At 46.3% G+C, this 27,650-nt stretch overlaps 11 protein-coding genes across 11 annotated transcripts; 5 read left to right on the top strand and 6 right to left on the bottom strand.

The window, feature by feature from the left end:
- Positions 1-51: 51 nt before the first annotated feature.
- F4822DRAFT_5421 (uncharacterized protein) lies at positions 52-2,146 on the top strand. The gene has a single exon (XM_051463635.1). The coding sequence runs from the start codon at positions 210-212 to the stop codon at positions 1,965-1,967; it is 1,758 nt and encodes a 585-aa protein (XP_051319026.1). The 5' UTR covers positions 52-209; the 3' UTR covers positions 1,968-2,146.
- F4822DRAFT_5420 (indole-3-glycerol phosphate synthase-domain-containing protein) lies at positions 2,147-4,831 on the bottom strand. Its single transcript, XM_051463634.1, has 2 exons — positions 4,390-4,831; positions 2,147-4,324 (listed from the first exon to the last, which is right to left on the bottom strand). Exons 1-2 carry the CDS (start codon positions 4,710-4,712, stop codon positions 2,326-2,328), a joined length of 2,322 nt encoding a protein of 773 aa, XP_051319025.1. The 5' UTR covers positions 4,713-4,831; the 3' UTR covers positions 2,147-2,325.
- A 604-nt stretch (positions 4,832-5,435) lies between these two features.
- On the top strand, positions 5,436-11,543 carry F4822DRAFT_384056 (nucleoporin subcomplex protein binding to Pom34-domain-containing protein). Its single transcript, XM_051456493.1, has 4 exons — positions 5,436-5,694; positions 5,772-6,738; positions 6,797-9,913; positions 9,968-11,543. The coding sequence occupies exons 1-4, from the start codon at positions 5,621-5,623 to the stop codon at positions 11,315-11,317; spliced, it is 5,508 nt and encodes a 1,835-aa protein (XP_051319024.1). The 5' UTR covers positions 5,436-5,620; the 3' UTR covers positions 11,318-11,543.
- F4822DRAFT_384053 (mitochondrial intermembrane space translocase subunit) lies at positions 11,544-12,578 on the bottom strand. Its single transcript, XM_051456492.1, has 3 exons — positions 12,425-12,578; positions 12,258-12,327; positions 11,544-12,114 (listed from the first exon to the last, which is right to left on the bottom strand). Exons 1-3 carry the CDS (start codon positions 12,430-12,432, stop codon positions 11,911-11,913), a joined length of 282 nt encoding a protein of 93 aa, XP_051319023.1. The 5' UTR covers positions 12,433-12,578; the 3' UTR covers positions 11,544-11,910.
- Positions 12,579-12,741: 163 nt separating this feature from the next.
- On the top strand, positions 12,742-13,973 carry F4822DRAFT_384051 (mRNA turnover protein 4; the record flags this gene model as incomplete). The annotated part of the gene is made up of 2 exons (XM_051456491.1): positions 12,742-13,091; positions 13,167-13,973. Coding segments are annotated over exons 1-2 (773 nt in total), but the record flags the coding sequence as incomplete, so codon positions are not given.
- Positions 13,974-16,411, bottom strand: F4822DRAFT_384048 (RNA-binding domain-containing protein). The gene is made up of 4 exons (XM_051456490.1): positions 15,931-16,411; positions 15,729-15,856; positions 15,575-15,680; positions 13,974-15,373 (listed from the first exon to the last, which is right to left on the bottom strand). The coding sequence occupies exons 1-4, from the start codon at positions 16,190-16,192 to the stop codon at positions 14,697-14,699; spliced, it is 1,173 nt and encodes a 390-aa protein (XP_051319021.1). The 5' UTR covers positions 16,193-16,411; the 3' UTR covers positions 13,974-14,696.
- A 383-nt stretch (positions 16,412-16,794) lies between these two features.
- F4822DRAFT_423715 (thioredoxin-like protein) lies at positions 16,795-17,334 on the top strand (the record flags this gene model as incomplete). Its single annotated transcript, XM_051460019.1, has 3 exons — positions 16,795-16,833; positions 16,895-16,977; positions 17,043-17,334. The coding sequence occupies 3 exons, from the start codon at positions 16,795-16,797 to the stop codon at positions 17,332-17,334; spliced, it is 414 nt and encodes a 137-aa protein (XP_051319020.1).
- Positions 17,335-17,590: 256 nt separating this feature from the next.
- Positions 17,591-19,160, bottom strand: F4822DRAFT_5158 (Triosephosphate isomerase). The gene is made up of 4 exons (XM_051463594.1): positions 18,755-19,160; positions 18,513-18,583; positions 17,820-18,425; positions 17,591-17,751 (listed from the first exon to the last, which is right to left on the bottom strand). The coding sequence occupies exons 1-4, from the start codon at positions 18,790-18,792 to the stop codon at positions 17,720-17,722; spliced, it is 747 nt and encodes a 248-aa protein (XP_051319019.1). The 5' UTR covers positions 18,793-19,160; the 3' UTR covers positions 17,591-17,719.
- On the bottom strand, positions 18,921-21,158 carry F4822DRAFT_384044 (uncharacterized protein). Its single transcript, XM_051456489.1, has 2 exons — positions 21,136-21,158; positions 18,921-21,071 (listed from the first exon to the last, which is right to left on the bottom strand). Coding segments are annotated over exons 1-2 (1,545 nt in total). The 5' UTR covers positions 21,138-21,158; the 3' UTR covers positions 18,921-19,528.
- A 2,721-nt stretch (positions 21,159-23,879) lies between these two features.
- On the top strand, positions 23,880-25,571 carry F4822DRAFT_435611 (glycoside hydrolase family 30 protein; the record flags this gene model as incomplete). The annotated part of the gene is made up of 4 exons (XM_051462222.1): positions 23,880-24,475; positions 24,532-24,650; positions 24,727-24,997; positions 25,172-25,571. The coding sequence occupies 4 exons, from the start codon at positions 23,880-23,882 to the stop codon at positions 25,569-25,571; spliced, it is 1,386 nt and encodes a 461-aa protein (XP_051319017.1).
- Positions 25,572-25,595: 24 nt separating this feature from the next.
- Positions 25,596-26,862, bottom strand: F4822DRAFT_384034 (uncharacterized protein). The gene is made up of 2 exons (XM_051456488.1): positions 26,216-26,862; positions 25,596-26,103 (listed from the first exon to the last, which is right to left on the bottom strand). The coding sequence occupies exons 1-2, from the start codon at positions 26,390-26,392 to the stop codon at positions 25,882-25,884; spliced, it is 399 nt and encodes a 132-aa protein (XP_051319016.1). The 5' UTR covers positions 26,393-26,862; the 3' UTR covers positions 25,596-25,881.
- Positions 26,863-27,650: the final 788 nt, after the last annotated feature.

Below are 27,650 nucleotides of genomic sequence, written 5' to 3'. Positions count from 1 at the left end.
CGGTCGCATTTTCGTTGTCAGGCTTTACTTATCTGCACACTATTCCTTTCAGATAAGCAGGGATAGTGAAGATAACTTCTTCGGAATTCTCGAGGTTGCAAACAGCAGAACACCAATAAAACTCCTAGTCTTGATCCTAATAAATAAGCCATCGAAGCTCGTCTCTGTCCTTGCTCAATCACATATTACCTACCTACATAATTATTACCATGGCTCATAAAAAGCGTCAAACCCGGCTCACATTCGAGCCTGTGAATCCAACAAGTTCACCAAAACAGCCTTCGCCGAACCAAGTATCGCCGGCCAAGATCCGATATTCCAAAAAAGCAGACGCAAGCAGTAGTCCGAGCCACGCATCACCTAAACGGCCACCCACGGCTAGTTTTATGCCAAGGCTCTACAGCTCCAGGCCTGTTGCCGCAGGAGATGATTCTTCTGATGACCCTTTGACCGAAGTTGAGGATGAAATACCAACGAAGTCATCACAGTCTATTTCAACTAAGCTCAGGCGGACGGTCATTGATCTTGATGACGATGAAGATGAGGACGATGATGAGAATGAGGAGCCAATCGCTCCTCCATCTACCCTAAAGCGCCGACGTCCTATAGTTGTCTCGGATGACGACGATGATGACAATGACGATGACGATGATGGTCCTATCGTAGCGCCTAGTTCATCGAGGCGTTCACGGCCCCGCTTAGTCGAACTTGATGGATTGAGTGATCGAGAATCTTCGCCAGCGAAAAGGAGGAAGACGTCATTGGCAACTCCAGGCCGTCTTAGAAGACCAACGACCGTTACCTCATCCTCTCCTACCAAACGGAGCGTGCCTAAGGGCCATCGTTCCGAACGACAGAAGAAGATGGAGCTGCTCCGTCGTCGCCGTGCAGGCGAAAAAATTGATAATCTCACTTCCTCAGAAGAGGACTCTGAAATAGAGAAGCGAGGTATTTACGATACCGACTCTGATGAAGAATTTGCCGCCCTGAAGGAATTCGATGACGACGAACCCGAAGATGAGGCTGAATCCGAAGTGCCTATTCGTCAAGCTTCCCCGAAGAGCAAAAAGCTTAGTAGAAAGCACGAAGAATCGGACCACCGAGAAGATGAAGACGAGGGTGATGAGAATGGTCTGGATGACTTTGTCGTTGATGACGATGATGACGCTCCCATAGGCGCTCCAGCCAATCTCGATATCCCTCTCGAGTTCACGGCCCAGGCGCATAGACCCTTAAAGGATCAATTCCCATATGTCATTGAGTGGCTTGTGCATAACCGACTCAATCCCGCATTCGAGCGAAACGATCCCGTCTATTCCAACGCATGGCGTAAACTAGATGATGAGGTTCGCGCTCTCGCGTCATCTAAGTTCGCCTCGTCAGTCTGGAGATCGGAATTCTACCGTGCGCTGAAGGGCAGGCCTAAGATGGAAGCATACGAAATGGATAGAGGTGAGAGGAGCAGCGGCCTATACGACACATGTGACGCTTGTGGCCGAAGCAATCATCCCGCCACATTCAGGATTTATTTCGCCGGCCACCCCTATTACAAAAATACACTAGCTGAGGTCGAGTCGGATTTAGATTCGGAAGATGATGATGGCGATGAGAGTGGTCACGAATCTGTTGATACTCAGGGTATGGTCCTCCCAACCACGAAGAAAGAGTGGAACGTTGGTGTGGTGTGCTGTAGCAACGCCGAGACGGCGCATAGTTTGATCCATTGGAAACATGCCCTAAAGCAGTGGGTGGAAGAAAGACTAGAGGAGGATGGATGGATGAACGCGAAAAAGCTAAAGGAACGCGAACGAATGAAGGCCAGGAAACGACGCGACCTAGCTAACCATATCGTCGACGAGTGGCGCGAGAAGAATATTATCGCATCCCTTTATCGCGACTTTAAAAATACCCTCGAGGATGCTCGTAACAAGGCCACGACGGGGCGTAATAGAGGTCGTTTTCGTTAGTGGCTAGTATGTAGCCGGCGTACTTTGTCGCGGTGTGTTATTCTCTTTTCGGATTGATTTCGAAGTTGGGATCTTACGGCAATGGTCTATGGAGGGCAGATAACGACTGATGTTCGTGTGAAGTGGGAAAGGCTTAATACGATATGGAGCAAGTAAACTGTTGCTTTTGGTATTGCGATGGGTTTACGAATCGACGAGGTTACGCTTATGATTCCTAGTTCTCAAATGGTCACAATGATGACAATAAAAATAACAATGGTGATGCTTTATGAAATCCATCCATTACTCGTCCTTCTTTCTCGTCATCATTCATCATCATTGCGACGTGACATCTATAGCTTTTTTAAACCCACAACTTCTATCTAATTGATTTTGCCGTCTTGACGAAATCTCGTATCCTATCTAAACTCTGCTGGCTATCACTACCCTCGACACCACTGCTCACATCAACACCTAAGATCCTCGTACCGTCTTCACCCGCGGCCTTTACTACGTCTGCGACGTTCTCGGGGCCTAAGCCACCTGCGAGAATTATTCGCAATTCAGCATCGCGTGCTAGGGCAGCCTTGATATCAACTGCATCCAGCAACTGTCCGGAACCGGACCCGGAGTCGAACAGCGGAACGGCATGATAGCCACGAGCACCGATCCCGGGCTCACCAGGCGAGAACCGCCGTAGCACCGGCACCGGAATGGCACGGGCCCATTCGACCGGTTCGCGACCGTGAAGTTGTACAGCATCGAGACTGTACCGCTGCTGCAACTCGAGGATCTCGTCTAGCGACTGGTTTTGAAATACGCCGACTAGTAGCGGGCGGCTGCGAGATGATAGTTTACGTGACGCCGAAGCGAAGAAGTCACTGGCGATGTTGGTTGGGATGGTGGGGTTTGAAGATGGCGTGGGGGTAGGGCGGGAAAAGTCGTGGATGGCTTTGGAGATGGCCTTTGCGGCGTCGTCGGTTACGGTGCGCCTCCGTTCCGGTACGAGGATCATGCCGATTAGATCCGCGCCGGCCTCAGCAGCTGCCAGTGCGCCCTCGGGAGTACGTGTACCACATATCTTAACAAGGAGAGACTCAGGTTTGAGTTTTTGTTGTGCGGTAGTTTGGCCAGCGCATAACTGTTGAATAAATTGCGACGCGTCTGGGGCACGCATGATAGCTTCACCAACCAAGATGGCGTTGACCCCATCCTTATGGTTAGCTATGACATCCTCGTGAGTATTAATGCCGCTAAGTGCACATATAATAGTCTCCTTGGGCACCAAGCTGCGTAATCTGCTGGTGGTGCTAAGGTCGACTTCAAATGATTCGAGATTGCGATTGTTGACGCCGATGACCTTAGAGCCTAGCTTGACTGCTGTTGCCATCTCTTCTGCGTTTTGCACCTCCACGAGGGGCTCCATGCCGAGGGATAGCGAGTAGTTATGTAATCGCGTGAGGAGATCCACATCTAGCATTTTAACGATCAAAAGGACGGTATCAGCACCAGCAAGTCGTGCCTCGAGAATCTGGTATTTCTCAAAGATGAACTCCTTCCGAAGCACAGCTGGTCGGTTGGGCATGCTATCCAGCACTTGCCTTACGGCGCGTAGATCTTCGATACTGCCTTTGAACCAGTCTGGCTCTGTAAGAACGGAGATGACGCTAGCCCCTGCAAGAGCATACTTCTTTGCCTGCGACGGCGCATCAATTTCCAGGGCAAAAATGCCTTTAGAAGGTGACCCTCGCTTAATCTCAGCCATGAGAGAGATATCGAATGGGCTTTGGCGAAGGCGGTCGACAAATGAGATTTGAGGAGGAGCAGCGTTTAACTCATAGGCAGCTTCAAGATCCGATAGACGTTGAGACGGGATCTCTTTTTGGGCTGCTACGGCTTCCTTCCGACGGGCGTATATTTGCTGTAGGATGTTGTTTTTCTTTGGAGCGATTGGGATTGGGGAGGGCCTCTCGTCGATATTATTTTTAACAATGGCGGCTTGTGATTCTTTTTGAAGCTGTTCATTTTCCGCCCAGGTCCCGCCTTGCATGTGAAGGAAGTTCTTGATCATGACGCGGCCATCTGCTGAGAGAATACTTTCGGGATGGAATTGGACACCTTCTATGGTATATTCTTTGTGACGTATGCCCATTATAACGCCTTTCGAGCCATCGTCTTTGGGTATCCAGGAGGTAACCTCGAGTCTTTCGGGAAGAGTAACATGTGTACCCGCAAGCGAGTGGTATCTAGTGACCGGAAGACCTTGAGCCATGCCAGCATAGACACCCTTGGAATCGTGGGCCAATGGTGACGTCTTGCCATGGAGGATCTCCCCGGCAGAACTGACATCGCCTCCGTAGACGTCGAAGATGCATTGCCTGCGTATCGCCAAGTTAGGTAACAGATACAACCTGCTGGGCGCAAAGGGATGTTTCCAACTCACTGGCCCATACAAACACCAAATATAGGGATTTTGCCTGCGAAGTGTCTAATAGCGTCTCGACTTATGCCTGAGTCACTGATGGGATGCCCGGGACCCGGACTAACGACGAGTTGGGTAGGCTTCTTTGCGATCAACTCATCGAGGGTGATCCGATCGTTCCGGTATACGGTGACGGTGGCACCTTCGAGGACAAGATATTGGTATACATTCCAGGTGAAAGAGTCATAATTATCTATGAGGACCAGATTCGAGGCGGTCGGAATGGGAGGCGAGGGGTCGGGATGGTGAGGGGAATGATCGATGATGTCTAGAGTCGCTGCCATGTTGAACTAGCTATGAATGAATCCCTTTATATATTTCCGGTTTCCTATGTTCTAAATATCTGTCCGAGTGGAAATTGGTCTGCCGGCTAAGATAGAGATTTGTGAGGGTATCTCGATGGGTGTTTAGTATAGATTCGCTCTATATATCGTGGAGAACCCTGGTTAAAAAGAGGAGGTATAATATGGCTTTCACAAGGAAACAATGAAGAAAATACCAAATCTCACTCCGCCATTGAATCTACCCGCCTCCCAATTGACTTGTAGGATGTAAGGTAAGGAGTAGATTACGGGCAAACAAATTGTTGACTATTTCCGGGGATCGGAGGTATTGAAAAAGCGGCAGAGTGATAGAATTTTGGTATGTACCTACGTTGCCCCTCCATAGGTACCTTATGTACCTTCCTGGCCTAAGTACCATGCATGCGTACCTACCTAAGTATTCAATGTTTGGATAGATGTAAGGCTGAGCCTACATAAAAAGGTACATCTTCCCTATCGATAAAAAAATAACAAACGATAAGACCCATTCCGTGTGGCTTGCTCATTCCGGTGAATAGGATTTCCGTTTCTAAACTTCTATAATGTGCACTAACCGTAAATGGATAGTACGAGTATCTACGTGCATTGTACCTGGTAGGTACTAGGTATGTAGCACGAAATCTGGAGCTCTTGGAAGCTGCTAACATTCTTTATTTGATTGAGTTTAAACATTTACACTAATAAGCTCTTCCAATGGCGGATTGGAACCCGCGATTTTCAACTTTTTGTTAAGGCGCGTCGCAGCATAAAAAAAAGAGAGACCAACAAAAACCACAATTCTTTTTTTTTTTTTTCCTTCGCTTCACCACTTCTCCTCACATGCATCCCATGCACATTCAACTGCGCGTTGCCTGCTGATAGCTGCAGCAATGGCAGAACCATTGTCCGACAACATTTATCTGCCTCCATTGGAGCCTTGTCTAAAGGGAGAGACCGTCATATTGTAAGTTGCGACAATACCATACAATGACGACTCGACATCTTTCCTCGGCCGCTAACATTGTATTTCCCTTGATCTAGATCGTGGAAGCTCGTAGCTTCGGCATTGACAGACCCTTCCGGCCATCGACAGGATAGTCCTGCTCTCATCGACTATCTCACCGACCCTCTCGTCCAATCTTTCTTCACTAAACCTGGCTCTGCCTTCGATCCGCCGACTGATAAGAGCCCTCACCGTGCCAACTTCGAAAAGAAGACTGCTGCTATTCAAGTAACTCCCGCCCCGAATGACAAGTATGATATCGGCGTCATTAAGGAAGATGCTCTTTGGCTGAGCAAGAACGCTCGTATAAATGAGATTGCTGCTCTTCGAGCTGTCGTTATTGAATTCCAGTCGCGATCACGGAGTCAACTGTTAGGCCCCCTCTCCAACCAAGATGTTGCGAACTTGCGGGAAGCTGCCGGTGCTGCGAATACGCAAACCACCAATATACTTCCTGGTTTAAATATCACGAGCACCCTCGACGCTGCCGAAATACAGGTGAATTTCGAGAAGAATGAGAACAGGAGGTTGCGCATATTCCAGACCTACCTTGACGAAAGCCGCTATTATGCTGCTACGAACGACTACATATTCACGTTGATGCTACAGGAAACCTTGCCTGCTTCGCCAGTAAGCGATGCGTCGAGGACGATTCGGAAGTCATACCTTGAAGCATATGGCATGTCTCCCAAACAACCTCAAAAATCACCAAATGATACTCCTACGAAAACCTTCCATGCTCTCGCGACCCAATACTTGAACTTACTCCCGGATTCTATCTCCCGCTCCCAGGCTCCCATTGACTCAGTGGTAGAGGATAAAAGTTTGTTGACTGAAGAGAACAATGAGCGATGGATCCAGACGTGGCTTACCGAGGCGCTTCACCGAATGGTCATAGTATACCAGCTACTTGACTTATCAAGCGATGTTTTCGTTTCTACTCAACTGGCCCAACAATGGTTCTCCTTGGTCAACATATTCGGCTTTCTGGAACAGCTTCAAGGGGTAAGTTCTGACAAGTTAAACATCAAAATATTTTACGTCTTGCTAACATCATATCCAGTTCCCAGTAAGCGTAGCTGATCTAGCGGCTCCATTGCAATGTCTTGTTTGCGTAATCTCCTTGTCTGTTCTTAACCTGCCTAGAATGATGGCATTTTTTGAAGGAGAAATAGATTTAAACACTGATGACGAGTATCTCGCATCGTCTAGCGTCCTTGAACACATTCATGATGCTCTCGAGAATGCAATTGACCAGGGTTCAACTTATGCAGTGCCGGTTTTGTTCGCCTGGGTCCCTGTCGTCCATGCTATGTTCTCGTCGTACCAAGAACGTGCGGAGAGGCGGGATGCAATTCAGAATGAGAAGGCTGTCGAAAACTATGATTCGGCTACCCAGATGGTCCCAACTTCAGGCAGGAGAAACTCAGCAGGGAGTATCACTACCATTGACAAGCGGAGATACGACGACTTCCTTATAAACAAGAACTTGGACCGCGATTTTAGACGGGTCCAGCTGCTTGCGGTAGTGGTTACGGATAAGGCGCGTGTCTACGATATCATCGCTGCGATGTCGTCATGTCTTGGAACGTCTGATCGCGCCATATTCCCTGCTGCGATAGGTTCACGTATGAGAGTTGTCTTTTTAGACTTACTTAAAGTCACGTACCCTTTCGTGGGATACAAATCGGAGCCCGTCTACGCCCTACTAGCGGTACTATCCGGTGGTCAAGGTTATTGGGATCTTTCACAACCTAATAATACACGGGCGGAACAAGATGTCCTCAGCTTGGCTTTAAATGATGAGGCCATTGTCGAAAGCTACTTTCACCAAGCGCTAAATCGCTTTCCATACGAGTTCATCCCGTTTCTCACTTTGTGCCGAAGTCTATACTGTTCACAACATCTCACTGAAGAGAGCAACCATGAGCTCATCCTCCGATTACTACAAAGAACACCCACCCTTACGTTTACTCTCCCAGACCATTTCAACGACTATCAACTTGCCTACGAAGAAGATAACTCTAATAGTTTTCAATTTATGGAGGATTTTCCCCTTCTTTCCGCGTTGCCAAACTGGAAGCGAGCAACGGCAGAAGAGGAACCCTTCATAATACCAGCAGGCACTTATGGAAGGTTTATTGTAGACGATGGGAGAATCGTAAGAGTGGAATACGAACACTCTGCCCTGGCACTACTTGGGAAGAGGTTAGATGCTAATCTTGTTGCAAACAAATATCATATGGAACTCGGAGAACTCAGCACAGAGGAAACGGCGGAAGCAATCGCACTACTTGCAACGATTATACGCATGGAGTGTATTAGGACTGAAAACTCAGACCAGAACCCTGCTGAACTCTCGGAAAATGCGTTGGCTATCGTGGGCGAGGCTAGCCGAGCATTATCACGGACTAAGGATATCATTTCAGTCGTATGTGATACACTGGACGTCCTTCTAGATGGAGACCCAGATGTTCAAGGATTGACTGCTCTAGCGGCATGCTTGCAATTCCTCCATGCCGTCCTGCCGATATGTCCAGGCAGAGTTTGGTCGTATATGTCTCGATGTACTATTCTCAGCAACCAGGGTCAAGGTGGTCGACTGGCCAAGTTAGTTGGGAATCTGGATTTATCCGACGTTCGGTTCGAAGTCCTGATGTCTGCCGTACGCCTCTTCTCCAGCCTCATCGATAGTGCGATGAACAGCTCAGTGCGGCGGAAAACGAGCATGAAGACCAACCCCCGGCAGAAACAGAGCTACGACATCTGGCTGGGAGTGTCGGACAAAATAGTTACACAGATTTCTTCATCTATCGTACGGGCGGCGATGGATATTCTGGAAAGCTCTTCTACGTGGAGGTTCTCGTCGGATTTAGACCGCATGATCCTTGTACGTGATGTAGTACCAGTCATGGACAAAATCATCTTCTATACATTTAGCATTGATGATATAAACGCAAAATCGTTTTTATTGTCCGCCCTAGCGCCGGCTGCGAAATACGTTATTGACAGCTTTTTAGCACCGTCAGTTGGAAGTCTCCGTATTCAGCCCCTTCTCGTGACGTTGGTGGCTGCAACGCAACCGTTCGGTTCTACTATTTATGCCAACAGGACCAATGCTTTCCGGGCCCAGACCGAAGCTGTGCTTGGATTAGCGAGAAGTTTAGTGAGAATAGCAAACTACTCAGAGCAACCTTCGACAACTGTTGAGCACCGGCTATTCAAAGCGACGCCCTTTGTTGCTCGTGTCTGTGCCTGCCACGATGCCTTCAGGGGGCCAGCCATTGAGTTATTGGAAGCATTGGTGATCAGCGCCGGCAAAAGCACCGGAGAGCCCCCTTCTCTGCTCGGGTACCTTGGTCCGCAAACATCCCGTTCATTCCTTCAACTTTTGTCGACGTTGGATAGACCGTTTAACCAGGCTGACGAAGTTAACTCGATATGGCGCTTTTTTTCTACCATTGTCAGAAATAGACAGCAGTGGATGGCAAATTGTCTCCTCACGGGTAAGACTCCTCGTGATGCTAAAAATAGTAATAGTAAAGCAACGGAAACATCATCGAGTTCTGTCCTCGCTTCTGCCCTAGAGAGGCTCGCGTCGATATCTAAGATTGAGGAGTCTGAGGCCCTCTCAATCCTAGATTTCATCACATCCGCCCAAAACTTTTGGCCATGGACCATTTTCACGCTACAGAAAAATGCCAGCTTCTTGAGTGAACTCCGAAATTTTGTTCGCAACCTTGCTTCGTCTACCATAACATCTAAAACGAATGTGCTAAAAGCCTGCAACGAGGCTCGTATCGCTGCATACATTGCCGAAATATTTGCCATGCAACTGTTCCACCTGCGGCAGACCGGACAAGCGAATGCATTCGCCAATGAGTTGACTCGTGATCTGGACTATTATTTGCGAGACGGTGTGGCAGTCTCCGGCTACAATAGGGGTCTCCATGTCAATTTTGCCCGAAACTTCAGCAATCAATATTCTGCATGTACACTCGACAATTTCAAACGGACCCTACTTGAACCTCGAGCCTTGGGTGTTGGGTTTTATTACGCCATAGGATTTGCTGATAAGATGCTTGGATTCGATGCGGGTTGGGTCGGTCCTCGAAATAATGGATTCAGAAGTGAGATGGAGAAGGCAAATGCCAACCTATCATTGGTTGACGCTCAAATCGTAAGGTCCCCCAATTACTATTTTTATTCCGGGCTATAGCTAACATGCAAATAGTGTCTCTATCATGCTTGGGAATTCCTACTCCTAGAATTAAGCACTTGCTTACCGAGTAATGATACTCTGAAGAAGCATTCCTTGCAGGTCGCCCAGCAATGTTTAGAAGCCAACGAGGAGACTCAGAGCCACGATCAGGTCTTTGAACGGCTTGCTGAATCGCGAGTGAACCTAGCACTCATGCTAGTGCAGAGGGTTGTCGATAGCGCCCCATCCCCCGGCGATATTACCCAGCTCCTAACGGCATTATGGGGGACAGTTAGTAGTGTTCAGGAACCCTACGCACCTGAAAACATCTCGCTATATCGGACTCTTCTTAAGCTTTTATACGTAACGTTACGAGCCCAGGTCCGATCGTTGGCGAGTACACAGTCCGACAAACATGGAGGTGGCCTTGCTGCCGCTACAGTAGCTCAGACCATTTTGAGCATACTTGATATTACCGTCGCCAAAGGGTTCCGAACACTAGTTTCGTTAGTCCACGACTCTCAACCCTCTATTTCGCCCAACGATATTGCGCTACTCAATGCCATACTACAAGCGTGCCTCTGTGTTCCCGGGATGGATCAAAACCAGACACAGATTCTTAACATCCTAGCTGCTCACGATGCTGTGCAGGCTGCCGTATCGTTATACTCTTGGGCAGACAAGCTAGCCGACCAGGGCGACCCTGTGTATGGCGAATTATCACTTCTTTTCCTACTAGAGTTATCGACGTTGCCATTGGTAGCAGAACAGTTAGCTTGCGATGGTCTACTGAACCATATCACGTCGGCCAACCTAGCTACATACCTTCGGCGATCAAACGTCAAGCCTTTCGCAGACTCGGTTGGGTTACAACGTTGTTACAGCATATGGGCTAAGGGCATCGTTCCGCTACTCCTCAACATATTGACGGCACTGGGTACTACGATAGCTCCGGAGGTCGCATACGTGTTGAACCAATTCCCAAATTTGATGCAGTCAAGCGTTGACCGTTTCGAGCCTCCTAATGATAGCCGAAGACGAGATCGCAATGACCGGGATTACATCACACTTTTATCGGTATCTGAGATACACTCGTTGGCTCTTATGACGCGTGTATTGGGTTGCCTGCGGGCTAATAATGAAAGGGATGTGCCTGCAGTCGAATGGGATTCTGCGGGATTAATGGAAAGCGTGGAATTCTGGATAGACCGCCGCAAGCTCCTAAGGGAAAGAGTGGTGACGCTGGGTCCGCGGGAAGCGGAGTGGAGGAGCATGCCACCCTCGGAACGAGATAGATCAAGGGGTTTCGAAAGTAAGCTCGAGGAAAAGATCATCGAGCAGTTAGAGCTTGTACGAATTGTGCTTGGCGAAGGATTGGAATGAGCACCGTAACATTAGGATATAGGCAGGCGATGAGAATTGTCAGTACCATAGCGTACGACGGCGTTTGATCGATTTCGATAATCCCGACCTTATGAATAAGGCTAAGCGCAAGATGCTCCTAATATTGTAACAATTTCAGATCTTTTTGGTGCCTAGTACGCCGTCTACGGTCTCTTCAAGTATCGAGTGTCTATCTTCAACTATCACTAGCAAGGGGATCACGATGTAATTTTAAATCTTTATACAGAGTTGAATGATGACTCTTCATAGCCCAATCTAGACCCAGATTATATCCCTAGGTTCTTCGAAGGGACCAGGACCTATATATGTAGTTGCTACTGTTACAGTGAGGCTATCCCTTGGCCTTCAAATTCACGTCAACAGACGTAGATAACTCAAGCGTCTGCTATATAAATCGCCCGGTATAGCGATTGCATATTTAATCCCGTCCTAGACACATAGGCGCATGGTATATATCTACCGAAATTATAGCTAACCTCGTTGCTATCCTAGCCTTATAAGAAGCTCCAGGTCTATAATGTACAGTGGCCACTTTAGGAGAGGATAACTCGTTTTCCATGCACACGACGGATCTATCGGAAAGCCCCTTGTTGTTGTTGTTGCTGCTGGGTCATCTGGGCATTGTGTTCTTGGAAACGTTCGCTAAGGCGTTGCGATAGAGCCATATGTTTTTGGACACATCGTGTTACGCAGCCGGACTCGCGGGATGTTAGGGACTTGGTGGTGAAGTCATCGATGCAGGATATGAAGCAGTGGTCGACTAGGTTGCTGAAGAGCTATTCGCGTCTTTTGTTAGTAGTCTGGTAGGTATACTAGATATACTAGATATACATGACGTATGATATATGTGTATACGAGACCGAGGGCGTGGTCTTTAACATAAAGGGGAGGATTGTTATAGAAAATGGGTTTCGCATACGCCAAAGAATGCCTTCATCTGCTGCTTTTGCATGCGCTGCTCGAGCTCGCGTGTCTCGGTCGCCGTTAATCTACATGACCAAATGGGATTGGATTAGTATATATATATATGTACTGGAGAAATTCCATTATCAAAACTATTTTTTGTCCACACCAAATTTAACGTACCCATCCATACTGTGTATGATTTAATAATAAGGATCACAGATTAAAATAGTGAATCTCGTAAAGAATTATTTAATAGACCGAATTTCTTATCGCTGAACGTTTAAAAAGTTGTAGCTTTTAAGCTTCACGAGCTAAAGAACAAATCCAAAGTTCCTTAACAAAAAGGAACGATGCCCATTGTGATTATCGATAACAAACCGTCGGGTTTTTCTTAGATCCGTGTCCAAGGAATTTAATTCGATGTGATTGGTTGGATGTAGCGCCCCAGTTGTGAAAAAGGTCCCCCTCCAGGTATTATAAGCTTCAGCGGGGCACAGCTAGACCGCCCGCTAATCGATTAGGAATTTTCTAATCTTTTAGGGAATTTTTATCTGAAAAAAATAAAAAGACCAAAGAATTACAAGATCACATTCTACGAATATCAAGGAAACAAAAATAAAATAAAATAAAATAATAATCACAAATACCAATTCAACATGCCGAAATCTAAGCGATCCAAGGTCGTTCATATGACCCAAGTCAACAAGAAAACCCGCGATCACAAGGACCGTCTATTCGAGAATATCCGAGAATGCATTCCCCAATACCAACAATGTTTCGTCTTCGCCGTCGACAACATGCGCAATACTTACCTAAAAGAAATAAGACAAGAATTATCCGATAGCCGGTATGTAATTCCCATTCTCATAAATATACAAGTACAAGATCATTTCTAATAGTAAAAAAATTTAATAATAATTAGACTCTTCTTCGGCAAGACCAAACTCATGGCTCGCGCTCTTGGCCACAGCCCCGAAGATAGCTACGCCGACAATGTCTACCGTCTGACCCCTTACATACGAGGTACCGTCGGTCTACTCTTCACCAACCGCGCCCCCGAGCAATTACTCCCTTTCCTCGAGACTTTATCCCAAGACAAGGTCGACTTTGCCCGCGCCGGCGCCACAGCTCCGCGTGACTTCGTCGTTCCCTACGGCACCGTCTACGCCACTGGCGGCGAGGTACCCGCCGAACACGATGTCCCCATCGGTCACACCCTTGAGCCTGAGTTGCGCCGCCTCGGTGTCCCCGTTCGTATGATCAAGGGCCGTGTTGTGCTAGAAGAAGGGCCGGAGGGGCCCCAGCAGGATGGCGGATACGTTGTATGTCGTACGGGCGACGTACTCGATTCGCGCCAGACTAGGCTGCTCAAATTGTTCAGCGTCTGTCTGAGCGAATTCAAGATCAAGGTCCTCGCCTATTGGAGTGCTGCTACTACCGAAGTTACCCCCGTCGACCCGGAAGCTATGGATGGTGTTGAAGACGGCAATGATGAGGGAAGTGATTAAAGCCGTTCTGGTGATACAGCTCTATTTTTTTTTTTTCGTTTTCCCATGTATTCTCGGGTGCGTTTGCATTTAACGGCGATACCATGGTTTTGTTGGCGTTTGGTAGAGGCAAAAATCAGGGAACGGGGGTTACGATCGAGATTTTACGCGTACATATTTCATTAATGGTATATACTGAGATCAAGGCATGGCTCACTACAACAAGGCAAGCTAGAATAAGTCATCTAAGATGCTACTAGCATTCATTGTGTTTCGTGACTACTATCGGCTATGTTACAATATTCGGCAAATGATCAGGTCCTACACATAAGGCAAACAAGCTATGGTTATGTGGCACTCGAATGAACTCGTTGACTCGTTGCTTTTTCTTCACCCCCAACGCCTTTTTCCTCCCTTCCCCTTCCCCCCTTAGCAAGAAAGAATACCCCGGTCAGTAGGCTTGTCTTATATTCTCTTACCTCCGACCTTACCTGGGGGAAACTATTCGCGCCATTTATCATGTGCGACATGGCTAGACCTTGCAATTATTCCCTACGGTCATTATAGAGTACATGTGAGGGTGTAGAAAAAACGTATTACCTCTCCAATTCCGGTAGCAGTAAAGGATGTCGTGATGATTCCGAAGGCAAAAATGGACATTAAACGTCAACCACAACTGAATAAGAGTCGATCCGAATTTCAACCAAATGAGGGATTTGCTAACCTCCTGATTACCTTTTTGGTTTATCGCCGGGCTGTTGTTGTTATTGTTGAGGGCAGCTGTCGTCTATTTGGTAGTTGTCAAGAACATGATCTTACCCTTGCTTACCCTTGGTGTCGAAAGGCAGAAGGAAGAGTCGGGGTGGTAGTGATGACGATGATGGATAGAGACGCAGAAGTACGGGAAGACAGAAGATACCCACCAAGACAGACGGACTCTTACCTCGATAAGAAAGTCAGTCGGCTTAGTAGCGTCGTAGCTTACGCGGATCCTCATAGCTGCCTTCGTAACCCCGTTTTCGGCTGTCGTCCTCTCTCGACCGGTCGTAGTCTCGATATTCTCGTCCGCCACGAACCGGCTCGAAATTAGCGCCGCTTCGACGGTCGCGGTCGCCGCCGAATCTGCCTCCGTCACGATTTCCGCCTGATCTATCATCATATGAGCGACTGCCGTTGCGCGAGTCATACCCACCGCTTGATCCACCACGATCCCGGTCACCTCCACCAAATCCACGGCGCCCACCCCAGTTAGGGCCAGCTGGCGCATTAGGAGGCGGGTTGTAACCGTTCTGCGGACCAAATCCACGATCACGACCAGCACCGAAATCTCCTCCGCCACCACCGCCGCCGCCGCCTCCTCCTCCCCCTCCTCCTCCTCGGAAGCCGCGATCACGACCACCCATAAATCCCCCTCCACCTCTTCCACGGCCTTGGAAACCTCCACGGAAACCGTCGCGGCCACCAAAGCCACTTCCAAATCCAGGTCCTCGGGGTTGGGGAGGAGCAGCTTTGGAGTATCCCCGACCACCTAGGCCACCACCGAAACGACGAGGCTTCCAGCCCTTAACTGTTCGGCCTCTCTCAACGTCTACCTTAATTCGGCGGTCCCTAATACGGATGCCATCGCAACCATCTAGAGCAGCTAGTCGCACGTGCGCAGCAATGCGCATTTGTCAGTCAAACCCTACCAACGCATCATACCTTATCTGGGCGAAAAAAAGAGAAAGGGGGGAAGGGAAGGAGATAGGCAAGCTTGAGGGCCAGATCTCAGGTGAGAGACATGGGTTAAGCAGACCCGACGGATCGGAATGGATAATCTGGGAAAAATCAATGGTAATATTACCTCTCATGTCTTTCTCACGTTCAAAAACAACAAAAGCATATCCGCGATGAGGTTTCTTCTTCTTATTGGGTTTCTCATGGGCATGAGTATCGGTCACAATGCGAATCTAGAAACATGTTAGCAGTGAAATGTGGAAAAGGGGTTTGTCACATACGCGCTCAACAGGTCCAAAGCGCCCAAATTCCTTCTCCAGGTCGTGCTCGTTGGCGTCATAACTAAGTCGGGCGACAATCAAAGTCTTGAATGGGTCGCCGCGAATGTTAGGATCTTCGTTAGGTTTGTCTGCGATACACATGAACAGGTTAATATCTCGTTATTTTGAAACAAATAAATAAATGCGCAAGGTGGTGACCAACAATACAAAGGACCTTCTGTCAACATCCTCTCTTGTTTCGCCTTCTTCTCCAGCTTCTTTCTGTCGCGCATTTGTAACCAGCTCTCGGTAGGACGATATCCATCTTTATCCTTGTATGCAGCGAGAGCGGGAAGGTATTCGCCAAGGCCAGTGATGGGGTGTGTTTTGCGCTGCTCGGGCGGGAAGTCGGGCGCAGGCACCCATCGCAAAGGTGGTCGCGGCGCGAAGAGCGCGAGAAGGTTAGGGGGCAGCTTGTCGGTCATGTTGTTATGTTATCGAAACGATATGATGAGATGATAAATTACAGTGAATAATTAAATTCGGTGGAGACGGGAGGGTATTATGGCGAGACAAGGAGCGACTCGAAGAGAGAAGGAAATGATTTCATTGATGGATGAAAAAGAAAGAGAAGGAAGAAGAAAAAAAAAAAGAGAATGGGTGATGATGTTTCGCGTCGATGGGGAAAGAAGAATCAAAAGAATCGAGGAAATTGCATTAAGAGCTCCATCTCTCTTCCCTCTCCAATTGCTGGTCCATTCCAAGGAAAACTTAGGTACGTACCTTTATTTTCTAATCAGAGGTTCAAAAGTTCATTTATCAAGTACAACTACGCCAGTTTATCACTGTAAGCATATTTATATGCACCTATCGTATCATTGGCTTTAGCCGGTCTACACCCGACAAATACATAACTACGTGGGTCTGGATAGCACTGCTTAGTGTGCCACTGATATAAGCTTGTGATTGGCTAATAAAATGTACATTGTTCATATCTTTTTCTTCCATTAAAAAATATCACGACTAAATACACCCAGGCAAGTAGTAGGAACATATTTGTCGTCAACCCAATTCCACAGGCGCAACAATGACAATCAAAGCGTTAGAGAAGGTTTCATTCGGCCAGGTAAATCCTCTTCTATTTCGTCTGAATCTACAGTTAAAGAAATAAGCTGACAGAATATCAGAATGGCATTGGTGCCTTCATTTTACAATGCAGAAAAATAGATGTTCACTATTGTGATCATTCTGGGAGTTCAAGAGGAATGAAGTAAGAGAAATATTATTCATCGTACGAAAAGACTCGGCTTCGGTTCTAACAATATACCCCAAAAGCTCCTTTATTAAATCTCAGCTCTCCAAGTTCGCCGCCTCGCATCCTCAAATCGAATTCGCCCTGTCTCCTAGACCCCGAAAACACCCCCTACTCATCGGCCACTACATAAATGGCAAAGAAAAATCTATATGCGTAAAGAACATGGATTCCTTACAAATCTTAAAAAAGATTGAATTACTACGAGACGCGAGTGGAGAGAAGATCAAGAGAATCAACAAGCCAGTCACAAGTATCAACCAGAGTGTGAGAGGAGTATGGAGTCCCTACCATGGCAACGGTATGCCAGTATAAGGAGTCTGTACCAAGGGTTTATGGACTGGGATTGGGGTTATCTTCATTGTACCACTACCGTTGGTTTGGAGAATTCACGAAGCAAAATGTATAACACTGTTGACGGCGCATTATACCACGAGATCTAACATCCTAAATCGGAAGCGACATTTGTCAAACGAAATCTATGATCACGAAACATTTCTACTCGTCAATATCCCATAGTGACGAATCCTTTTTCAGTCCCAGATGTGATTCTATTCTCATTGTACTTTTTATATTACGATGGCAAACAAGGGAAACGCCGCTGCTTTTACGCATCGTGCTACGAGGAGCCCAAATTTCCATACTCTATCGCCCTCTAATTAAAACCGACATCTTGCTAGCCACGCGAAGCCCTTCTCGCTCACGATAAGTTGCTGTTGATGATGTCCACGACTATGGAATTTATTAGCCCCGCTCAATAGCACAGAGAGACTCGACAATAGGGAATAGGAAATACTCACAGGCCGGCTTAAGACTAGCCCCACCAACGAGGAAGCCGTCAATGTCCTTCTCCTTGCTGAGGTCTTTGCAGTTCTTTTCGCTAACACTGCCACCATATAGAATTCTCGTCTCGTCCGCGACAGTTTGGCTCACTTCCTTGGCCAACCAAGCGCGGATAGAAGCGTGCACCTCCTGGGCCTGTTGTGTAGTAGCTACCTTGCCGGTACCAATAGCCCAGATGGGCTCGTAGGCAACGACAATCTTGCTCCAATCCGAGACCTGGGCTTTGAGAGCTGCAAGCTGGGTAGCAATAACTTCGAGGGTCTTGCCGGCCTCTCGCTGCTCTAGGGACTCTCCACAGCACCAGATGACACTGACGCCGTTCTCGGTGGCGAATTTGGTCTTCGAAGCCACGGTCTCGTCGCTCTCAGCTAGAATAGTCCGTCGTTCGGAGTGACCAAGGATGACCCAATCAATGCCACTGTCCTTAAGCTGAGAGGCCGAGATCTCTCCGGTGAAAGCACCGTTGGGCTTGTCGAAGACATTTTGTGCAGCAACACCGATCTCCTTTTTGGCGTGCTCACGGACGAGGAGGAGGTAGAGGGCAGGTGGAGCTATGACGGTTTCTAGTAGTACAAGTAAAATGTGAGCAACGCCTTATTCTTCCTATAGTAGATACGAAGAATTAGAGAGAAAGCAACGAAGTCACTAACCGGTGTTGGGATCCAACTGGGCTTTGTTCAGGTTCTCGACAATCTCCTTGACGGACGAGATAGTCCCGTTCCTAAAAGACGAGGCAAATATTATGTTAGCTCCTATGATGCTAGTCTAATCGCATAGCTATATTGAGCAGTATATTCTATGTGATACTACCGAGGCCGATTTCAAAATAGAAATACAGGGAGGTAGGTAGGTATATGGGTCTTCCGTTCATATATGGAGGGGTCCGGCTTACATCTTGAAGTTGCCGCCAACGAAGAACTTGCGCGCCATGATGCTGGACAACGAGATAAATAGCTAATGATCAACTCGGTAATAGTGTAATATGTTCTCAAGCGGATATTCGAGGTGGTAGGTGGAAATATATTAGATATGGAATAGGAGGTATAGAAAATAACGCGGGAGGAAGAGAAGCTTTAACAATGTCAAACGGAACAAAAACGGACGACGGGGGGATCTCTCATAGGTACAAATCCAAACCCATGCACCCGCCCACCTGCCCACCTTAGGCGGGGTCCTACCGCAAAAAAAAAATACTCTAGAGAACACTTGCAGCTTAAAATATGCCCCTCCATCCACTCGGGTCTCTCGAAAAGCTTCTAAGAGCCCCGCAGTAGCGTCACCACGAAATCACTCATCCCTCATCCGCACCTGCACCTACATATAATATAATATACTTCGGAGTACTTTATACGTGTAACCAAGACGGCCACTGCACGTTTACGTCAGGTACCATATACTTCCCGCATCCGCATCCCCAACGCCGTAATCCAGCATCCTTAAACCCCAAATTCACATGCTTTAAGCTTCCCTTCCTAACAAAAACAACAATACTGATATATCCAACATTACTCCTTCATATAAGATAATAATACACACATTATAGCCTACCGGTGTTCACATACCTACAGAAACCTCCAGCAAATACAACCTAACATACCTATATCGACAAAAGACATATAACAGATGAATATCATACGAATCCACCTCAATCAAATCAAGCGACTCGTCAATAATAGAATCGCTTATAACCTCTTGGCGATAGACTAATATCGCTATCAGAGCCATCCGAGATGTAAGGTTCCCGATACCGTCTGCTTCTGTGTCGCGGGTGAGGATGCCCGTTGTGATCATCGAATGGATCATCATTCAAGACTGATCCACGCTGTTGGTGATATTCAAACTCTCTCCTTCGACGGGCGTCCGCTCTTCTCAGTACAGTATCATATCCATACTCCTCGTCGTCAAGCGATAGGCGATTAAACCGAGATATCTCATCGTCGAGCTCCCCCCAATGGTAAGGCCCGTCGTGCTCGGAGCTGGCCATACGCCTAGGATATGGGGACTGCGGCGACCTCGCCCCCATAACAATACGCGGGTTAAGTCGTGAGCGTTGCGCCTCGCGGAACGCACGTTGCTGAGCATGTTGCATGTCACCCCTCCCATGGCGCATCCCCGCTAGAAAGGCATCGTCTCTTACTCTGTTGATATCGAAAGAAGACGCAGTAGGTGGCGGCGGCGGAGGCATCCTAGAGCCGTCCTGAGCGTTGAAAGACTGGCGACCTTTAGAAGGACCCCGACCCGTTCCATTCTCGTCACGTCTTCTACTTATATTCCGAGTCGGTACCCGGCCATTACTTTGATCATGTTTACGGTTTTTATCGTAGTTAAATGATTCAGACGACCGCGAAGTGTCAGGAGTCATCGGGCTGCCGAAAGAGGATCCATCAGATGGCGAATAATCGGAGTAATCCGAATCGCTTTCGAAATCGCCATGCTTCCTGGTAAACCCTTGGCCATGTCCCCTATTGCCTACTGCACCATTGTTGGTGGGCTTATCACCCTGCATCCCAATATTATTGGGGCGTGTTGCCATGGACGGCGAGCCACGATTTCCGTTTATCCCAAGCGATACACCACCTCCCAAAGACGTAGCGCCTTGTGGTATTGTTGGTGGATCTGGGCCATGAGCTGGGTTTTGGTGGTGATGCGGCTGCTGCTGCTGTGAGTGGGCTGCTTGGTGGTTTTGAGGGAAGGATGTTGTTCTCTTCTTAGCTTCGTAAAGCGTGGTAATGTCGACATTCGGTTTAGGTATCCGCTTAAAATAAGCCGTGAGCGAAATCCGTTGATAAGATGTTCCCCTACTTCCACTTGTTTGGGAATGGGATCGCCTTCTGGCTAGACCATGGTGCCTATGACGCTGCGAAGGATTTACTCCTGCCGCAGCACCATAAGAATGAATCTCTCGAAGTTGGTGATCCAATTGGACAAGGACCCAAGAATAATTTATCGGGTCGGGATTATTGTGCATGCTGAGATACTCCTGTGCTGCATCAATCTGGCGCTGAAGTACCGGACTCACCGACTTCAACTTATCAGCAAGAGCACGCGTGTACCTATTCAGATGTTGTATCTGGCGAGCTGTCTCCGCCGGAGACATGCCGGGAACCCGAGTTCGAATGGCTCGATCCCAGGTAGACACCTGCGGGTTCCCCTCCTCGTCATATCTATTCTGCATGGGCATCTTCTCAAAGCGGAAAATGGCGTATTCCGTAAGCTCTTTCTTCATATCGTCTACCGTTAGTAGATCACGGCTTACATCCGATATTTCCACAGATGGCCTACCAGCCATACCAGCCGCAGGGCCAGTTCGTAAAGGAGCCAGCGGCGGACCCACTAGGCGAAGCCCAGCTTGAGGAACGGGTATTCCGGTTCTCTGAGGGTCATTGATCCGAAAGGCGCCACCCACATTTCCGGCCATCTTAACAATAAACGAAAGGGACGAGAGCGGATTGCCGACGTAGAAGAGAAAAGGGCAGATAACCCAATTTAATGCTTGACCAGTCGATCTGTTCCGAATATCGAGTCTCCCAGAATTGGGAAATTAGTATTTAGGATTAACAATGGAGGAATTTATCCTATATGCCTGGATGTCTATTTGGACCTTGTGACTTTCATTTTGAAATCATTATGAACAATGAGTCCCCTCGAGAAGGGGGATCAGAACGATGGAGAAGGAATTCTCAAGCTTATATCATCTAAGATAATACATAACTGACGACACCTCGTAGGGAATTTTTGCACTTCTTAGCGTGCCGATATAGCTTGGTGGGAAATGGTATAGATTTGGGCGTCACCGCCGTTCAATTAGAAAACATTCGATATCGCCAGCATAGTCCTAACATCGGCCACTCATGCCCACCACCATACATCTACATATTACGTAGATATCTCGGCGGTTGCCCAATTAGCATGCACCTGGGTTCGGTGTGCCAGTTCATATTGCCCAATAAGAATGTGTAGGGGGGAAGGAAGTCGCCCTACCACTGTTACCTAGGTCTGGGGTCGATCGGTGTGGGTTACACGGGTGGGCTGGACGACTATGCATATCGCCCTACATTGCCTAAGTAAGAGGCCGCGAACCATTAATCAAGGGCGAGGTTGGCATTGGTGGTTATAGTACGGGGCGGATGATCAATCGCCTGGCTTCAAACTAGGCAAAACCGCACCCCTTGGGCTGGGCGGACTCGATGGAAGTCAAGCCAGGAGGAACGAGGCTATTTCTCCAACAAGTATCTGCAACCATCCATCCTTCGGTCGCAGTTTGGTGCATTTCTCCTCTATCAGAACTGCACATGTAGCGTTAGGATTCCAATCCTACCCTAATTCAGATTTCTGCTTATTATCGTACGCAAGAAATTCTTCATTGTATCCCATTGATTAGCTTTCCAGTCGATTGATCAAAGGCTAATGATAAAACCTCTGGCTTCCCACCATAATAACGTCCTATCATGGAAATGTAGGACCTACCGCACGATACTGTCTTAACATTAATACATTACGTATCCATTTCAACCAGCGGAGGGAAGCGGCATAGCCGGGCGTTGCTAGTTAGTGGTGGCAGTGTAAGCATGCACAAGTCCCGATCTGGACTTAGACTGCGGGAATTTGATGTATTTCGAATATGATCCCCCCGACGCGGCTCTGTAATAGACGGGGCGAGACTTTACGTTGCCCATTTCAGTTGACCCTCATTAGTCGATACTGTTCCCTACCTCTAGGCGGGATACACTTGGTGCGAAGTTGGTAGGTGCAATAACTACACTCCTACGTGGAAAACTCCAGTTACACAAACTAATATCAGGATCTTACATTACGGTTTTTATTTACAAGCAATCAAATCCATACCTACACAGCCAAGGTTTCGTCACTATGTTGCTAGCCTCTAAGACAGCCTTCCGGGATGAGCTATCGTTCGCGAGCGACAACTATAATTCTTGACCTCTCTTTGAGTCTTTGGTACATAACGATGTGAATACAGAGGACTCGGGAATCTCTCGTATAGCGATGTTTGAAATTCCGTTATGATCGAATATGCCTTGGTTAGTTATGAGCATCGTCAAGAGCATCGTTATCACAAACATACACGCAACTCCAAAGTATACCACGCCACGCATGTGGACAACTTGAACTAATTATATACAATCATACAAGTAACTACCGCGTTTGATATTAAAGTATGCTCAAGGGAGTTCGTACTTTGAATAGATCATATTATTCTACTCCCATAGCCAAAGCCCACAGCATAACTCTGGATCCTCTTGTCTGTTATTCGGCTCAGAACTTCAATATTCTAATACACCTTAATACACTATTACGAAGCTAGAAGTATGGGAGCGAAGAAATGGTATTTATGCGCGGGGGTTCATAATTTGATACCCCGGGGACTCAGAGATACTCACACTACGACATTGTGATCTGACGAGATAACTACTTAAGCCTATAACTGACACTATAACCTTGGGTATGACTACTACGATGAACATTCACGGATACAGCTCTATGCTCCGAAGTTATCTTTTCTACACCTTTTCTACACCTAAGATCTAGCTATCGTTGCATATGCACTTTAGCCGGCGTGAATTTTTCCGTGCGGCTTCTGACCTGTTTTACCAATTCCACGAACGAGCTTCCGTCGCTTATTCTAGCTAGCGACGAGACTAGAGCGTACAGAAAGCTCCATGTTCTATTAATGGAAAACTTGGCGCTTCTTGTTTCCAGATATGAGCTTACCTAGGTAGGTACACCACCTACGCGCTCATGGAGCGGTTGGCGAGCCTCGTGGCATTTGTCCTCCCCGCTCAAGGCCACCGAATCAACGGCGTACTATTGATTAGGTTACTTTGGCAACTTCATAGTAATTTCTGGGGAAGTCTTGGCCCCTGGGAAAAGACGTGTGGGATGAGACCAAATTTAATTGTATCCAGCTACCTCGGTTATATAAAGGGCTAACCACAACCCCCCCGACTTAGGTTACCTACTTATTATGTGTTGAGCTGTTTCTTTATCGTACCGGCACAATGGCATCTCTCGTCACTTTCGCTATCCTTGCCGCGGGCTTAGGTCAAACATATGCCCAATCAACTGTGACGGTTAACGTCGCTTCCACGCTACAGCAGATAGATGGCTTCGGTGTGTCGCAAGCATTCGGGCGCGCAGCTGAGTTCCGAGATCTTCTATCTGGGGACCTTCAAAAGCAAGGCCTTGATTACTTATTCAACACTACCACTGGGGCAGGGTTGACCATAATTCGAAACCGGATTGGTTCTGGCACGACGAATGACGACAGCATCTTACCTAAAAGCCCCGGCGGGCCTACTGCGGCTGCCAACTACAGTTTCAATGACGATGACCGTGGCCAAGTTTGGTTCAGTCAACAGGCTATGAAATATGGTATCAAGACTATCTACGCCGATGCTTGGAGCGCACCGGGTTTCATGAAGACCAATAACAACGAAAACAACGGGGGTTATCTCTGTGGGACACCAGGCCACACTTGTTCGTCAGGGGACTGGCGTCAAGCCTACGCCGACTTCCTCGTCCAATACGTGAAATTCTACAGCGAACGTGGAATTCCTATCACCCAGCTCGGTTTCTTGAACGAACCAGATTACGTGTGGGTTCCTGCATTAATTCAAGATGAAGGCCGTCATGCTGAACTTACCTCTATAGGACAAGTTATTCGTCAATGCAATCCGGCGCCAACGAGGCCTCGTCCTTTATTCCCATCCTATACGATACTCTTGACAAGAATGGCCTTAACAACGTGTCCTTAACTTGTTGCGACGCGAGTAAGTAAGATTTTGCTAGGAGGCCTGCGACCCAGTCTCCCCATAAACCCTGTTTGCTGACACTTCACAACCCAAGTGGGCTGGAATTCCCAGAAGACAATCACCCAAGGCCTCGTTTCCTCTGGCATGGAGAAGTATTTAAAATACATAACGTCTCATATGTACACCGGCGACCCCAACTCGATAATTTCCACGAAATTGAAGACGTGGCAGACAGAGGCAGCCGATCTCCAATCACGCTGGTGTGCCACATGGTATAGTAATGGTGGTCAATGTGAAGGCTTCACGTGGGCGAACAAAATCCATAATGGGCTCGCAAATGCCAACCTATCTGCTTATATTTATTGGTGAGTATTTAGACGAATTGCCATCACTGTTCTTAATGCTTAACTTCCCTTTTACTCTCCAGTATATCCTTGGCACGCCCTTCTCCCCCGCCACCCCCTTTAATCCCCCGATTGAAAATAAGAATACCTGAATATCCCGAAATGTAAAGTGTTGGAATCACTAACATCTTTTAGGCAGGGTTTGGAAGTGAATCAAGGTCAAGCCAGTAGTTATCTTGTCGCAAGTGACGCAAAGACAATCACACCATCCGGACGTCTCTGGGCCTTTGCGATGTGGTCAAAATTTGTTCGACCCGGGGCTTATCGCGTCAGCACGTCAGGCAGCGTATCCAACACCGGTATCACGGCATTCAAGAACACAGATGGCTCCGTCGTCGTCGTGTTCCTCAACTCTGGGTCGCAGCAGAACGTCAAGGTTTCGTTCAAGGACTTCGTTCCAGCAACCGCGGAGGCTTTTGTCACGGATAACACGCGATCCGTAGCTTCGGTAGAGGCAACGCTGTCCGATAGCACCGTTTCTGCTTCGGTCCCCTCACGTGGGATGCTTACAATTAAACTAACAACAGCACCGTAACATATAAATGTAACATCCATCTTTGTCCTTATATATTTTATAGTGAATACTATATAGTCACCCTGTAAATAAAATATTTTCAGATTTGATAATTAGTATAGCTCTCGATCAACTGTCGGTCTATTAACATTGCCTCGTAAGCGAAGTATAATAGTTTGTGTTACCCGAGGGTGATTCAGCATTATTCAAACAAAATCATCTAACCATCCACCTAGACGTGGCGACTCGCTTCCTTGATAAGAGTTTCCGCAGTCCATTGGGGTTTGCTGTAGAAAGGAGAATGGCCGGCATCTATTTCTATATAATGTTGTCAATTTTTATGCGCTCCGCTCGCCTTTGCCGTATCAATTAGGTAGTGTTCCGTTGATACCGTAGTGGGCCTATCCTTCGTACATATAATATAAGTAGTACACCAGTAACTACCAAGACTGTGTGGGCGCAGATCTTTACTCAGTTCAGCGACGGTTGCATCATCCAAGTCCTGACAAAACATTTCCTTGGCGTCCTCAGGCAGAACGGTGACAATTCCAGCCTAGCATCAGTGAAGGAAGCGATATAGTTAGTATCAAAAACGGTCAGAAGACAAAAGTCAACAGGTAGGATAAGAGCGGGCAGCAAATGGGAATGGAATCATTATGACACACCTCGAAGTTGGTCTTCATCTCAGGAAGCATATTGTCACGAGTACCATATGCTGAGTGCTGGAATCCTTCGGGCACGAGGAAGGCAGTAATATAAATCAATCTCACAACGCCACCATTCAATCCCCTCGCAAGGCATGATTTTTTATCGAGGCCTTCAAGTGTCGTGCCACCAGTCATTCCACTAAAACTATGAGCGACAATAACGATATCATACTCGTGAACGAGGCTAGAGATTGTTTTCCGAATGAGGCCAACATCTTCCGACCAGTCATTAGAAGAAGGCAATGTAAGAGCAATGACTTAGCCTGGATATCCAACATCATTGAATGCAGTAATAACAAGATCCCAACAGCTTGAAGTATGTCATGCACCATAAAGTAACCGTGTGGATCCCCTTTCGCAACACCCCCCCATGTGCAACACATTTTACACTAAAAGTCAACTTTTTTAATTGCGAATAGCTTCGCGAAATCGTCTATTTTTAAAAGTAGAGTAAATATCAGAGTAGATAAATGAATAAGTTTCATGCTTATACGGTTGAAACAAATTTCTACCTTTTTATAACGATTATTATGAGGGCTCGTGGCCCAATAAAGCTGAAGCTTAAGACACAGCCTTGAGTGAGTTGGCATTGCGATGAAGTATATAACCTCAAGGAGTTCCCTAGGGACTTAGATTGATATTTATTCTTTAGTTCTTTTAATTTAAAGATTCATTACTATATAATGCCTATGACCTTCTGGTATATCATCATAATTATAATTACATTAATAAAAATGAAAAGTTTAAAATATATAACTTTATATATAAAATAAAAGTAAAAGTAAATATTTTATTTAAAAATTTTTAAATTATTATATTTTTTTTTAAAAAATTTTTTAATAAAAAATAAAAAAATAATAATTTATTAAATATATATTTTTAATATAATATTAATTAAAATGTAATAAATTTATGTTTTAAAAAGGTATAATCATTATTAAATTTATTTATAATATATTTTTATTATCATAAATTAGCTTATAAGGAACTTTTATTAAAATTATAAAATAAAACATTAATAACTTATTATAATTAAACTTTAAATTAATATATTATAATAACTTTAAAATAAGAGAAGGAAAAAGGAATAATTATATAATTATAAACATTTCTTATATATTTAATTATTTTTTTATAATTCTTTAATTATTAATTTAAGATTTTGATTTAAATATAATAAACGGATTTTAAACTTTTTTAATAAACAGAATGTACTTAATTAATTAATTTATTATTAATATTGTTACTTTTAAATTAAGATACTTTAAATTAATTAAATTTAATAATGATTATATCTCTTTAAGACATAAGTTTATCACATTTATTTATTTTTATTTATTTTTATTTATGTTATATATTATCTTTTTTATTTTATTTTTATTTTATTTTTTTA

The sequence above is a fragment of the Hypoxylon trugodes genome (genome assembly GCF_022578975.1).
Source record: "Hypoxylon trugodes strain CBS 135444 unplaced genomic scaffold F4822scaffold_1, whole genome shotgun sequence".
Taxonomy (NCBI): Eukaryota; Fungi; Ascomycota; class Sordariomycetes; order Xylariales; family Hypoxylaceae; genus Hypoxylon; species Hypoxylon trugodes.
The sequence above is the reverse complement of the archived record's forward strand: the minus strand, read 5'-3'. Positions and strand labels throughout refer to the sequence as shown.